Consider the following 15986-nt stretch of genomic DNA (forward strand, 5'->3'; position numbering starts at 1 on the left):
TCACCTTTAACAGAAGTGAAAGTACTGTTGCCAATTCCCATTATTTTGTTATATGAGTCTCATAATAATTATTTCCCTTAAAGCCCCAGCTCCTGGAGTCAAGTGGATATGTGGCGATTTCAGGCATCATTCTTAAAGAAAAATGAAGTTTCTAACCCTTGTGGCTGTGGAGAAAGCTTCAAAATGTGACCCAGGTGCACCCAAAAGGCTCAAAAAGCAGAAGGCAAATAAAAAGAACACCAAATCTATTATTTTTACATAATCTCATGATTTGTGGTCAGTCTGAGTCATGATTTGTGAACATTTGTGGTTGGCAATATTGTGAAAGGACTTGGAAGTGTCAGTTTCACTCCTGTCTAAGGTCAGTTTCAAGTTTATTATTTGTAGTGGGGTAACACCCCTAGAGCCCAGGCAGGTATAAACTCACAGGGCCTTGCCCTAGTAGGATGTTTTAAAAAATTAAATGATCTTTTCCAAGCGTGGTGAACTGCAAAAGAGTGATAGAAAGTAATCTGGATTTTTCTACAATTGTTTCAGTTGTTGTATTCAAGAGTTAGTAACGAAGTAAGAATATATATTAAAATTTTAAACCTAACCAGTGTCCCTTAAGTGACTTGACACAAGATGTCAGAACATATTAGTATTAGAGTTGAGTAGGTCTAATATTTATTTTTCTTTCTTTCTATAGGAATTAGATACAATGCTCCTGCCAGATAATAATTTGTAACTTATTATCTGCAAAAAACTAGTTTTCATATGCCCAAGTAGCCCCGGGAATCATGGGTAAAGTTGCCTCCTCCCACCAAAAAATCTGAAATGGTGCCCCTGCAACACTTGAGTTATAATTCAGGTTAACTTTCAGTGAAGCCAAGCCCTCAGGCAGTGGAGTTGTGATTGCTAAACTGTTGTGAAACTCAAGCTAACAGTTCGTGGCTGCTAAGAAACCACAAGCACTGTAATCTGAATGCTGTCCCCATAGTGATGGAATTAAGGGTTCAAGGCTTTGTCTATGGTTCTCAGCTCGCCTCCCAGGCTGACCTCCCAGGCACGGAGCTTCACCAGACTGGAGACCCGTCTCCCAGGGAAGGTGTAGTTAGGGCGCCCCGAGGGCAGCGATAAACGCAGGGACGGGCGGGCACGTTGCGGGGAACCAGCCCCCGGAACCCCCGCATGGCAGAGAGCAGCTGAGAGGAAGGGTGGAAACCTTGCCCGCGACAGGACCCAGAAGGCGCCAAGGCGGTGGCCTCCAGTCTGTTGTTCCTCCGCCGCCCGCCCGCTCGCCTGCCCCCCCCCGCCCAACAAGATGGAGGCCGACAGCCTGCCTCTGAGCGGCGCTCTAGCTCCTCTTTGCCCCTCTCTTTTGTCCAAGCCGACATGAGGGAAGAAGAGATCAGGGTTTCAGCGACACTCTAGTCCCAGTTAGTTCACCTCTCTATTGTCCGTGTTGTTCCGCCGGTGCCCGGCCACCTTATAGCCCGGGCTGATCGGTGGGTGGCGCTCTAACTTCAGCGAGCCCCTCTCTATGGTCCAGGCTGGGGGCACTCTAACTTCCTGCACGGCACTCTTCTGTCCCGGAGGTCCAACGAGCCTCGCTACGCAGGCACTGTGCGTCGCACGCGCTGCTGCTGTCGCCAGTCGCCGCGGCCTGTGGAAGCTCCGATCTCCGCTTCGGCCGCCGCCTCAGACCCGGCCCCGCCATGTATCCGGCCTGGGGCCTGTACGGTGCGGCGGGGCACTACCCGCCGCCCCCCACCTCGATACCGCCCCCGCCGCTACCCGTCCCCCCGCCCGTGATGCCCCCCTCCGTCCCGCCGCCGAACTACCCGCCCCCGGGCCCAGGTGTGGCCCCCGCGCCCGGCGCCTCGGGCTTCCTGAGCCTGCAGGAGCAGCACCTGGCCCAGCTGCAGCAGCTGCAGCAAATGCACCAGAAGCAGATGCAGTCGGTACTTCTGGGGGGTCCCCCGCCCGGGCCGCCGCCCCCGGGCCTGCCCCCTCCGCCTCTCCCCGGCTCCTTCACCGACTGGCCGCCGCCGCCAGTGCCTCCCCCCGTCCGCAGCTACCAGAAGCAATTCAAGCACCGCGAGCCGCCCCCGCCGCCCCCACCCCGGGACCCCCAGGTCTGCAAGCCCCCGGCGCCCCCCCTGCCCCGAGAGCATGAAACCCTCCAGCCGTCTCAGCCCCACAGCGACTGGGAGCACCTGCCTTCTTCCCCAGTGCCCATGGACATGGAGCTGTCCTCTCCGCCACAGTCGCCCCCGCCGCCTGAGCAGGCCTATCCACCCCCTTCGCAGGCCTATATCCCCCCAGCCCAGTCTGAACCCTATATTCCCCCAGCCCAGCCACCCCCTTCCCAGTCCCCTCCGCCCCAGTCTTATTTGTCCCATTCTCAGCTCTCCCAGCCACCACCACCGTCCTATTTAGAGCCCCCTCCACCAACTGCCCCTCAATCCTATTTACCCTCCTCCCAATCCTATCAGACACATTCTCAATCTTACTTGTCCCCTTCCCAATCATCCCTTTCCCAACCAGCACAGTCTAGTTTGACACCATCCCTTTCTCAGTCTAAATCTCACTTTGCTGCATCCCAGTCATCCTTGCCCCCTTCCACTCCTGCTCAGCAAGAGGCAGTGCAGAGTGCTGCTAAGGACACCAGTGACAGTTCTGACCAGCACAGCACCCCACAGCCAGACCCTTCCACTATGACCCCCCAGGTAAGAACAAAGTGTCCAACCTGTGCTTTGGTGCCAAGCGTGGCTCCAGTTTGGAAAAGGTAGTGATGGGAACTGATCATTTACAGATGTAGTGTGGGTTGTAAAGATGGTCAACTAAAGACAGATAAAATAGAGAAACAATAAACGAATTTGTTTAAATAAAACAAAATTTTTGGCTTCAGCTCACAAAAGCCAGGAATGGTACAGATGAGACTAAGATTCCATAAACTCCAGTTGAATGTACATTTTGTATCCTCAAAAAGAAAAGGAGTACTTATGGCACCTTAGAGACTAACAAGAACTCCTTTTCTTTTTGTGAATACAGACTAACACGGCTGCTACTCTGAAACCTGTCATTTTGTATCCTGTAGTAGTTGGTTTTCAAGAGCCAGCAGTTCCCAAGCACAATGGGATGTTTCAGCCTTGACTGAACTTTATCCCCTTAGTGGATTTTTCAGATTTTTAGGGCCCCGATCGTGCAAAGTACGTTGTGCAGATGAACTGCACGGATCCCTGTTGACTTCATTGGGCCCTCCATACCAATGCAGCAGTCCACCGGTATTTTATAGGATTGCCACCTGGTTTTGTGTTGCATAGTTTCTTGTTTTGATTTTTCTCTTACAGTAATATTTTTCAGTTGTTTATGAACACAAATCCTATAACAGTGCAAACTGGCCATACCTGGAATAGTTAAGGTTACAAAAGTATTTCCATTATAGACCCTAGATGCCTGTTTTTCAGTTTTCAGAAATAGTTAGACTTTGGCCTAAATGTGTTCATGCTTGATCTCTTCCTAAAAGTGAACTTTTATGAGGGAAAAGTCTTTTCAAAAGTTTTTGAATTTGGTGGGAGTGAAAAATATACTTTTTACTGTTAAAAACACTTATGTCGTAGGTGGACACTTTTATAACGTTATTGATAGGCACTAGCTGGTTTTTTACTTCTGTAGAAATGGGGACTCCTCTTGTATTCATTTTTTCTTTAACCTCCCCCCCCTCAAAACAAAATAGTAAATTAGATGTAGATTCAGTATTCTCGTTCAATAACTGAGCACTCAAAAGTGCTAGATTTTAGGAGGTTGAATGTTAAATGTTAACATGCTCCCCCCTCGCTTTGTTGCTATCCATTATGATAGCATCTGTAATTTCATTATGCTATACTATTTTTAAAATAATACAATACAATAATTATTTTGACAACCACACATACATCTGAAAGAACATAGTCATAATTAATGAATTATTGCAATGCATACTTAGGGGAGCAGAGTTGTGACTGAATATACACTGCTACCTTTTGCATTTTCTGATTATTTTGCCCTAACTTTGCATTATTGTAGTTTACTGAATTTGATACAATACAAAATTAAATGTTAATTTAAAAAGAAAGTGGTACCTAAAGGGTCGTAAAGATTGAACATTGAAATAGTATAACTTCTACTGATCTGCGGAAGAAGAGTTATGGAATCTTTCTCTTTTTTAATTAATGACAATCTAGTCTAGGCAGAAGATAATTTTCTGATTATCTCCTGTAGTAACAGTGTCCATAGCCAAACAGAATGCTGCTTTCCCCTCTCCCCCCACATATTCAGTAGATTATGCAAGAAATTGCAATTTGTCATTTGTAATTCTTTGTTATATTATTTGTCTTCCACTGTGTAACATTGACAGATCTCTGTGTGTGATTTTGGTTTAGAGTCCCATGCCATGTGACACATTTTGCAGCACAGTCTAACACAATGAAAATAAGGTTCCTGTGTCTCCTTATGGCAAGGTATATCTTTCCAGAAACACTTAGGCCAGTGGTTCTCAAACTTTTGTACTGGTGATCCCTTTCACATAACAAGCCTCTGAGTGTGACTCCCCCACCCCCCTTATAAATTAAAAACACTTTTTTATATATTTAAAACCATTATAAATGCTGGAGGCAAAGCGGGGTTTGGGGTGGAGGCTGACAGCTCGCAACCCCTCCTCGCCTTGTAATAACCTCGTGACCCCCTGAGGGGTCCCAACTGCCAATTTGACAACCCCTGACTTAGGCAATGTCTACACTACCATTTATGTTAGTATAATTTATGTCTTTCAGGGATGTGAAAAAACACTCCCCTGAGCGACATAAGTTATACTCACATAAGTCGCCGGGAGAGCTTCTGCCACTGACATAGTTACCAGTTACCGCGGCTCGTTGGGGGTGGTTTCATTATGATGACGGGCGAGCTCTCTCCTGTCAGCATAGAGAGGCTACACAAGAGAGCTTACAGCGGCGCAACTGCATCGGTACAGCTGTGCCACTGTAAGCTCTCTAGTGTAGACATAGCTTTAATAAGTGAAGTATCTACCAAAATTTATTTATAGCATGCCATTTGCTTTGGTATCTGGGTGCATATTCTGTTGAAAATTAAACAAAGATTATGTATATTTTCCTATGAAGGATACCTAAGCTTCACAGCCCTGTGTTCTGGACTGCTGTATTGTTTTCCTTATCCTTGCTTATCATCTCTGTTATTTTCTTCCATGAGCATCACCAGGTGTTGTGTTTTTTTTTTTTACCATCCTGAGGAAGGACTTGCTGCATAAATAGATGGGTCTTGCATTATGCAGTAAAGGCTCTCAGATTCATCCTGATATTTTGTAGTGACCAAGACCCCCAAGTTTTTCACCCTGGACTCTGGCAGTCACACTGCTTGCATAGAGTCTTGCTGTCCTGGTGTGCCATTAAAGGTTTGAAAACTGAGGACTAGGTCCTTGAAATGGATACAGAACTAAATGGAGAGTTAGTGGAACAAATGGTATGTTGACATGATGCACTTCTTTGGTTTTCTTTGTTTGAGTTAGGCTGAGACTGCTGTATGTTATACCAGGTGGAGCTTCTGTGTGACCTTCACAATTGGGCATTTGATAGAAGTTGTGTTGTGGTAATTTAATCTAACCAGAAGGTGATGATATCTATTTCACTGTGGTGAGATCCTCCCTGAGAGGAACAGGTGTAAACCAATGATACTCAGACTGCAGCTCTCTAATGTTTCTCCTGGGACTCTTTGCAACATGTTATATTAAAACACTGTGTGAGTTGTTAATTAACCAATCAGGGATACTTTTACTATGTTATTAACCAAATTAAGTTATCAACTTGCACTGTGAACTTTGCTGTGAAAATAATATATATTTATGTATAAATTAATATTTTCTCTGTCATACTCTTTAAATATGAATAGCATTATAGTAAATGAAACAATTAATTCACACTACTGTAGCTCTTTTGGGTACTGTTGGTAGCTAATTTGGCTCCTGAACGACTTGAGGTCTCAGTATCACTGGTATAAACCATTGGTTAGTCAAGGATGGAAGAAGAAGCTCCTTGTTGTTGTTGCATTCCTTGTGTATAGGAGTATCAGTGATTGCAGTAGGACTCCAAGAATAGTTACCACCTTGACACTGGGAGAGTAGAAGCCCTCAGTCAAAGATGAGGACTTAAGTTCCCACCATCTCTCTGAAATGTATCCTTCACCAGTATCTCCTCTGTTTTGCTCAGTCTGAGCTTTAGACATCTGTTTTTCATCCATTCACTTTTTTCAGGGCTTGTCTATGCTACCCGCCGGATTGGCGGGCAGTGATCGATCCAGCAGGGGTCAATTTATCGCGTCTAGTATAGACACAATAAATAGACTGCTGAGCGCTCTCCCATCGACTCCGGTATTCCACCAGAACAGAAGCGCAAGCGGAGTCGATGGGAGAGTGTCAGCTGTCGACTTACTGCAGTAAGTAGATCTAAGTACGTAGCTGAAGTTGTGTATCTTACGTCGACCCCACGCGGTAGTGTAGACAAGTCCTCCGTCAGATGCTGGGACATAAAGTGGTTCTCGCTTCATGTGCTGTGAAGGAGATTTACAGCTGAGTGTCGTCATATTGGTGGTATTGGAGCCTATGTGGTATGACCTCTCCTAGAGATTAATCTATATATTGAGAAGGAGAGGAGATAGGATGATTTCACAAATGACTAGACTTTCAGGGCAGAAGAGCAGTTGTCTATCATGACTGTCATCTTTTATTTATCTATGTCACAGCCATCACTATTGTATAAAATCATGTTATGTGACATGTCTTTGAAAGGAATGTTTAAATCCAGCTTAGTGCTGCTCTGTATGCCTCTGCTAGGTCTTGAATGCAAAAGCAACTCCTAACACAACATGGAGTTGAAGGCTGCTGAGAGATCCCATGCTGTAAGTATGGATGTTTGTCCTCCACCCATAGCCATGAGAGCTTCTCTATGTCATATCCTGATCTGAATCCTGATTTGCAGGATATTGGCAGAGGTCAATGGCAGAATCTAGAATGATACCATCTCCTATCATAGACATATAGTCCCCAAAATATCATTTTAGAGAAGTGATTTTCTGCATAGATCTGCTCTTTAAATTCGTCCATTTCACACCTCACTACTAGAAATAGGTCCTTTTAATTCAGGCATAAGATATATGGGTGGAGGAAGTTTGCACTGCACATGCTTATTTTATACCTATTTTGAAGATGAATTGGAAACTTTAGTCTTAAGGAATCTCATCGGGCACCATTCACCAATGCTGAATTTATACCTGCATTTAAAAATAAACTGTTGTTCCTGTTAGCTTCTCTGCTGTTCCCATGCTGGTTTTTCAGAAGTGGCTCTTCTTGCCAGTGTGTGGGTAGAAAAGATGAACAGGAAGAGTATGAAAGATGTGGGACAGTCACAGATTCTCAAAAGAGGGGAAATTGCTAGTTGAGCTTGTGTTTTCATATGCCGCACCATTCCATGAGCTTTAGGATAAGCTTTTCCATATCCTCACTTTATGGCTATAAAATACCAATCTCTGTCCCCTGTATTTTGCTAGAGTTCTTATAAAAGCTATATAAATTCTCTTGATGAATGGGACTTCAGTATACATTTTTAGTAAACATTCAGTATTCTGAATTTATAAAGTTAGAATTTAGTTCCTTTTGTATCTTATTTTAAATCTGAGCTCATGGCATTTCATTGAGTTTTTAGTGTGTGCGCAGATTATAGAACCATAATCACTAGGAAGTTTCTTCCAACTTTATCCTTGATATTTGGGCTGGGCAGTGAAAATCCTGATGAAGTATATTTTATTGAGCTACCTACTATTTTGAAAACGTATAAAAACATTTGAGAGCTGAGCTATTCCTTGTCATTATTTCAACCTGGAGGAGATGAATGCTACTTGATTACAAAACCTAGAAAAGGGGATTTATAATGGATAATATATATCCATTTGTCTATGTGTGACACACATGGAGAAAGTGAATATCTTGGGAAATTATACAGCAGAGGAAATTCTTCAGAGAAAGTCTAAATGTCAGAATATGCCATCAGACCTTGTGGAACCATGTTCCAAAGAACAGGCCTTTCAGCTATAAAGCACCTGTACTTTGAACATATTTAAAGATGAGGACTTAATGCTAGGAGTTTGACTATCTCCGTAGCTGGTCTTGTCTTATTTCTGGCATCACCATCTGGTTACCTTGCAGCTCCCAGATGCCAGTGAGGTTAGATGACAGCTTTTTATAATCTGAACTCAAGATACTGTGTTCTGTCTGATTGGTTGTTTGTCCCAGTCTCCTTCCACATCTCTTCCTCACAGTTTCTCTGCTGCCATCCTCACTCTTCCTGCTATCCATAGTCGTCTCCATTTATCCCTTCCCTTTCTTTCCTCTGTGCATTTCTTCCTTCAGTGTCCTTCAGCCCCCTTTCCTTTTACCCGGTTCCATGGCTCTGACCAATTCTCCTCATCCAACTTTTCCATTATCCTACCCCATCTGAGCTCCATAATAAATACATATACCAAGTTGTTAATAAAATAATGAAATGGAATTAACAAGTCCATTCACTCCAATCCCTTAGCTCATATGTTGAACACCTTCCTCTCCTTTCTGTTTTTTGCCTTCTTCGGTTTTAAGTTCTTTGGGATAGGAACTGCATCTTCCTTCATGTCTGTATAGCACCTAGGACAGTCGTGCCTGAAACCTGATAAGGGGTTTTGACCTATTGCTTCTCTGTAATGATGGTAGAGAAGTGAGTTATTACAATGAAACAGGCATAAACACTTCTCTGGAGACTGTTTTCTCTGCCAGATTTCAGTGATTATCTTGGTGGGTTATCTTTATCTGTTTTTGTCTATTAAATCTGGTTGCTACTGTAATTCTCACAAACTTTTTGTATATTATAGGAACAGCAACAGTACTGGTACCAGCAACACTTGCTAAGTCTGCAGCAGAGGGCAAAAGCACATGCACAGGGACAGCAGCAACCGAAGGGTCCAGGAATAATGGTGAAGGATGCACCTGAGCAGAGAATACAGCAAGAAGAAGGGAAAGTGACTGCTCCTAATCAGCAGTCTGACCCGCCTTTACTTAACGAGCCCCTCATACCAGCTTCCAAAAAAGAGGAGCCTCCTGTCTCATCTACTGAACCTAAGGTACGCTATGCAAAGATGCTATTCCTTATGGGACATTCGTTCAAAAAAAAAAAAAAAAAAAAAAGTTTTCCTCCTGCCTGGGTCTGAATAATAATACCTAGACTTTAGATAGTGCTTTTCATCAGTAGATCTCAAAGCATTTTGCAAAGAAGGTCAGTATCATTATCCCCATTTTACATGTGGGGAAATTGAAGTACAGAAGGCAAGTAAGGTACCTGGAATCATCCAGCAGGCCAGACACACATCTCTTGAGTCCAATAGACCCCAAACCTCTTGAGTCCAAGTCTAGTGATCTATTCACTAGGCCATATTGCCTCCCAATTAATAGACTTTACAGTTGGGAAAGACAGGTCTGGGTACACATCTCCCTGGTCTGGCAGGTTTGGAACTAGTAAAATCTTTTTCAGGGACAAGCTGCTTCCTCAGTTTTGTTAGGTGATGAGTAGGGTCCCTTTGCATTTACAGAGTCCTTCTCCTACAGATTTGAAAGACTTCTGCATTTGGGACCCATGCTCCCTGCCATGGTGAAGTGAATAGTGTTCAGAGATTATGAACCGTATTTGTCTCTAATGCCAGTAGGTCAGATGACATATCTCAGAAAAAGTGAATTATTTTAAAGAAAAGAGGATAAGGGAAATGAATGAATTACTGTAGTCCCAATTAGCTAATCTCGTGCTCCCTAGTTCCTTAACCTGAAATCCCTGAATGACTTTTCCTTGTTAGCGTTCAAGATTTTTACTTCTATCCCTCTGTATGATTTGCTCATCCTACGTGCTGCATTGGAAGGTATTCGTACCTTTCCCCTTTGCAGCTGCATGTAGACATCTTGCAGTCAGGATTAGAGATGTGCCTGAGCTAGTACCCCACATTCAATCTAATGCCTCTATCACCAAGACATGCATCTGAACTTGATAGCTCAGGCCTGCACCAGAATACTAAATCCAAACACACCAGAATTTTGGCATAGTTTGGATTTTGATTTAATTAATCATTCCAATTTTTAGCTGAGATGCATATTACTTTCCCGTTAAGTGCTGGAAAGGAGAGTGGTGATTTTGCCTTCCACTCCAGACCTTGAAAGATAATGATTCCTTTGTTAAAGAATAGGGTCATAGTCTGTGCCTAATAACTAAGAAGTTTTGCCCAAAAACCTTTCTGCCCATTTGCATAGTGATGGTTTTTACTTAGAATATGCAGGCAAATTCTCTCAAATCTGATTTTTGGCTTGAACTATTCCCCTTATTGAAGAAGATAAACAAAATCATCTATTCTGATAGTGTCATAGAAAGTCAGAACACCAAAATTCAGGGTCACAGAATTATTAACTGCCATGAAACTTCTGTGAATTTGGTTATGCTTAAGAACATAAGAGTGGCCATACTGGGTCAGACAAAGGTCCATCCAGCCCAATATCCTGTCTACTGACAGTGGCCAATGCCAGGTGCCCCAGAGGGAGTGAACCTAACGGGTAATGACCTAGTCTCTCCTGCCATCCATCTCCACCCTCTGACAAACAGAGGCTAGGGACACCATTGCTTACCCAAAAGTAAGCTTGTTTAGGTGTTGTGCTTGAATGAGCTTTCCCTTAGTTATAATAATTATATTTATCTTTAGCTGAATATTGAACCTCCTGAGGACTCTGAGGAAGATTTGAGATTGCAGCAGTTGCAGGTGGCAGCAGCTCAGTGGCAGCAGCATCCACACCATCGAGTTGGCTTTCAGTATCAGAGAATAATGCAGAAGCATGCCCAACTGCAACAGATCCTACAGAAGTACCAGCAGATTATACAACAGCCACCACCCCCACAGGTTAGTCATTGAGAAACTGGGATTTGGTATACCTCTTGGATGATGTAACACTCATGGTCTGATAAGAAGTATGTAGTATAATAATTTCTTCTGGCTGACTTGTTTGCCTTGCTCTCTCATTAATCGTTGTTCATGGGCAAAGACTTAGCTTCCCCCTTCCCTGAGAAGTTACTTTCCAGTCTCAGTTGAAGAGTAACAAGAATATTTAGAGATGTTGATGGGAGCAGTTTCATATGAGGCATAATTAAAAGGACTATTTATTGACATGGGATACAATTCTCAAAATCGTCTAAGGAGCACTGTAGGCTCCTAAGAGCCTGTTAGTTTTGAAAATGGGACCTAGGTGTCTTTGAAAATTTTACAGTAGGACGGCTTAGTTTAGAAAAGAAAAGGTTACTTAAAATGGCAGGAACAGAAAGAGCTGGTTGGGTGCCCTTATTTACTGTGTCCTCCAATACAAGATATTCAAAAAGACAATGTAAAAGCCAAAATGAATGAAATATTTAGGTAAAGTATAACTAATAATGGAACTCACTGCCAAAGGATATTATTGATATTAATAGATTAGTAAGATTAAAAATAGATTAGACATCTATCAGAATAGCCAATTCAGATAAAACTAATTGTTGTAAATCTTCATGCTTCAGAGTATAAGATTATTGCTAGCTGGGGTCAGTAAGATGGTGTTGGGTAATTAAGTAGATCATGGGATTGTTGGGGTTTAGGGGAGAGCCTATGCCTTCCCAGTTTCTTTGCAAGAGGGGCGGTATTTGCCCTTAAAAAACTCCAAATTATTATAGTAGCACTTAGAGACTCCAGCTAAGATTGAACACCCATTGTGATAGGAGTGGTATGTACGTGTGGTGAGAGATACTCTTTGCTTGAAAGAATTTACATTCTAAATAGACAAGACAGACCAGACAAAGAGTAAGAAGTGAAACAGGCACTGAGAGGGAAAGTAACTCACTCAAGGTCACATAGTAGGTTTATGAGAGAGCTGGGAACAGAATCCTGATCTCCTAATTCCCAGTCCAGTGCTCTGTCCAGTAACCACACTGTTTCTTTGTGTGAGTGAGTGAGATTTTTTGTTTGATTGTAGCTGCTGTAAAAAACATGGAGTCCCAATCCTGATTGGATTCTCTGGTCATTACCACAATGAAAGGGGAGAGAGAAAAGATGATAATTAGGCCGTCACATTTTTTCTTGCACAGCTCTTAGTGAACCCTTATTGATTCATATTTTATACAAAATATACTGTTTTAATACTTTTTCATTTTATGTTGCAACAGTGTGACTCTCAATGAATAATATGTATTGTGTGGGTATTTGCCCCTCCTAGCACTCAAGGATCTGAAAGTCATTAGATAAAGGAAAAGTATATTGGAGACAGTAGTCCCAAGGAAATCTTGGTGAAGGAGACAGGTAAAATAATCTACACGTGGTTCCTAGTGTAGTACATTTTCATGATTTTACAAGGCAGGGTAAAGGAGACTTGCAGTTTGGCCACAGGAATTCAGATACAGATGTGGGTACAGATAAAATATATTGAATAATTAGTGACTGTTGTAGGTTTATTCATAGATTCATAGATACTAAGGTCAGAAGGGACCATTATGATCATCTAGTCTGACCTCCTGCACAATGCAGGCTACAGAATTTCACCCACCCACTATTGCGAAAAACCTCTCACCTATATCTGAGCTATTGAAGTCCTCAAATCGTGGTTTAAAGACTTCAAGGAGCAGAGAATCCTCCAGCAAGTGACCCATGTCCCATGCTACAGAGGAAGGCAAAAAACCTCCAGGGCCTCTTCCAATCTGCCCTGGAGGAAAATTCCTTCCCGACCCCAAATATGGCGATCAGCTAAACCCTGAGCATATGGGCAAGATTCACCAGCAAGATACTACAGAAAATTCTTTCCTGGGTAACTCAGATCCCACCCCATCTAAGATCCCATCACAGGCCATTAGGCCTATTTACCATGAATATTTAATTACCAAAACCATGTTATCCCATCATACCATCTCCTCCATAAACTTATCGAGTTTAATCTTAAAGCCAGATAGTTCTTTTGCTCCCACTGCTTCCCTTGGAATGCTATTCCAAAACTTCACTCCTCTGATGGTTAGAAACCTTCGTCTAATTTCAAGTCTAAACTTCCTGGTGGCCAGTTTATATCCATTTGTTTTTGTGTCCACATTGGTACTGAGCTTAAATAATTCCTCTCCCTCTCCGGTATTTATCCCTCTGATATATTTATAGAGAGCAATCATATCTCCCCTCAACCTTCTTTTAGTTAGGCTAAACAAGACAAGCTCCTTGAGTCTCCTTTCATAAGACAAGTTTTCCATTCATCGGATCATCCTAGTAGCCCTTCTCTGTACCTGTTCCAGTTTGAATTCATCCTTCTTAAACATGGGAGACCAGAATTGCACACAGTATTCCAGGTGAGGTCTCACCAGTGCATTGTATAACGGTACTAAAACCTCCTTATCCCTACTGGAAATACTTCTCCTGATGCATCCCAAGACCTCATTAGCTTTTTTCACAGCCACATTCCATTTGCAGCTCATAGTCATCCTATGATCAACCAATACTCCAAGGTCCTTCTCCTCCTCCGTTACTTCTAATTGATGCATCCCCAGCTTATAACTAAAATTCTTGTTATTAATCCCTAAATGCATGACCTTACACTTCTCACTATTAAATTTCATCCTATTACTATTACTCCAGTTTACAAGGTCATCCAGATCCTCCTGTATGATATCCCAGTCCTTCTCTGAATTGGCAATACCTCCCAGCTTTGTATCATCCGCAAACTTTATTAGCACACTCCCACTTTTGTGCCGAGATCAGTAATAAAAAGATTAAATAAGATTGGTCCAAAACCGATCCTTGAGGAACTCCACTGGTAACCTCCCCCCAGCCTGACAGTTCAGTACCTACCTTTCAGTAGGATCCATTGTAGTCTCCCCTTTAACCAATTCCTTATCCACCTTTCAATTTTCATATTGATCCCCATCTTTTCCAATTTAACTAATAATTCCCCATGTGGCACCGTATCAAATGCCGTACTGAAATCTAGGTAAATTAGATCCACTGCGTTTCCTTTGTCTAAAAAATCTGTTACCTTCTCAAAGAAGGAGATCAGGTTGGTTTGGCACGATCTACCTTTTGTAAAACCATGTTGTATTTTGTCCCATTTACCATTGACCTCAATGTCCTTAACTACCTTCTCCTTCAAAATTTTTTCCAAGACCTTGCATACTACAGATGTCAAACTAACAGACCTATAGTTACCCAGGTCACTTTTTTTCCCTTTCTTAAAAATAGCAATTCTCCAATCATACGGTACAACCCCTGAGTTTACAAATTCATTAAAAATTCTTGCTAATGGGCTTGCAATTTCGGGTGCCAATTCCTTTAATATTCTTGGATGAAGATTATCTGGGCCCCCCAATTTTGTCCCATTAAGCTGTAGGTTAACTAGCTGTAGGTTATTACAAGCGTAATGAGAGATTGTTCTCTTAGTTTGTTTTGTTAGATAAACAAGTTTGATAAGCCCAAACTTGGAGGACTACTACAGTTTACTCAACGTATACCTGGTTTAGTGTTCCAGGTGGTGCTCTCGAATGTGAAGGAAAGTGCATTTAAATTGAATTGCTATGTGCTTGGAGAAACAAATTGAAGAGCTTGGGAAACAAGGCTGCTTGCTACATATATTAGAATATTTGTGGATTGATTTGTGATTCAGTAGGGATGGAGGATATTCTATTAATAGCCCCAAATAGTTTGGTTGTATGCAGAAGTAATCTGTTGCTAATTATACTCTCCCCACTCCCCGGTCCTCCCACCTAGAGTGATGTGGGCTTTTTGTATGGAAGTGTTTGCCCTTATCTATTACTAAAATGTATGGTTGGAGATATACCAGGCAGGATACGTTTGCTTCTGTTTCTATGTAACTCTTCTCTCAAGCTTCTATTTAAGCTGAAGATTGGGCAGAGGGTGATATTCAAGCATGTTGCTTCAGAAGGAACTAAAAATGTATTCTGCAGCATTTGTATCTCTCTTTCTTGCAGACAATGTCAGTGGATATGCAGCTGCAGCATTATGAAACGCAGCAGAAACAGTTTCAACAACTTCACAAAGAGTGGGAGCGTGAATTCCAAGGATGGCAGGATCAACTTCAGACCTATCCTCACAAAGATCAGCTTCAGGAGTATGAGAAACAGTGGAAAACATGGCAGGGACAGATGAAAGCTACTCAGTCCCATCTGCAGGAGAAAGTGAACTCACTTCGAAACATGAAGAATCAATACACTGGGAATGTTGCATTGCCACCTCCTTTTGTTCCATGCTCTCAAACCTCTCAAGGAGGCATGCCTGTTATGCCTCCATCTTTGCCTTCAGCCACCCCTCCGCAGGTTCCCCCACCTCTGTCTTCTGATCCTCAGTTGTCTAACTCATCTGAACCCCCAACGTCCAGTCTTCAGGTTTTCCAGTCCGCTAAGACAACCAGGCCAGCTCTTCTTCCTATTCCTGATTCTTTTGTATTTAAACTACTTGGCTCATCTGCAACTTTACCTTGTCATTCTGAAATAACTACATCTGGTGACTCTTCAGACCAAGGAAACTGTCAAGTTCATCTGGATAAGCAAGCTGTACCATTTGTTTCTGTCTCATCTGAACCAGCATCTGGAGAACTGAAAACCTCTACTCCAATATCTTCAACCTATGTACCCCCCACCTCCAGCGTTCAAGATAAACCAGTGAGATCAGGTGGATTGCTTCCAGACCCACCCAGAGGCACATACTTCGAAGGACCAAGAGGTCCTAGGTAGGTCTTTTTCCTTTAGTTTATACACATCCTCATCTATACAGATTCTTTTACTGCTGTCATCACCAAAGTACCTGTAGTGCCAGTTGTGCATTAAACAGTGTGAGGAAAATCTGTCACATGTGCTTCATTCTTTGTCATCTTTCCCCAGGGGAAACTG

At 42.6% G+C, this 15986-nt stretch overlaps 1 protein-coding gene across 3 annotated transcripts in view; it reads left to right on the forward strand.

The window, feature by feature from the left end:
* Window positions 1–1578: 1578 nt before the first annotated feature.
* YLPM1 (YLP motif containing 1) overlaps window positions 1579–15986 on the forward strand; it is a 94593-nt gene continuing 80185 nt past the window's right edge. The window contains exons 1-4 of one of the 3 annotated variants that reach the window (XM_048852229.2): window positions 1579–2711; window positions 8932–9180; window positions 10795–10989; window positions 15069–15826. In XM_048852229.2, the coding sequence (XP_048708186.2) occupies window positions 1698–2711; window positions 8932–9180; window positions 10795–10989; window positions 15069–15826 (2216 nt within the window). In that variant the 5' untranslated portion in view covers window positions 1579–1697. The remainder of the gene's footprint in view (window positions 2712–8931; window positions 9181–10794; window positions 10990–15068; window positions 15827–15986) is intronic. The other 2 variants (XM_048852228.2, XM_048852226.2) reach the window with 2 other exon arrangements.

The sequence above is a fragment of the Caretta caretta genome, chromosome 6, assembly GCF_965140235.1.
Source record: "Caretta caretta isolate rCarCar2 chromosome 6, rCarCar1.hap1, whole genome shotgun sequence".
In the NCBI taxonomy this organism is placed as follows: domain Eukaryota; kingdom Metazoa; phylum Chordata; order Testudines; family Cheloniidae; genus Caretta; species Caretta caretta.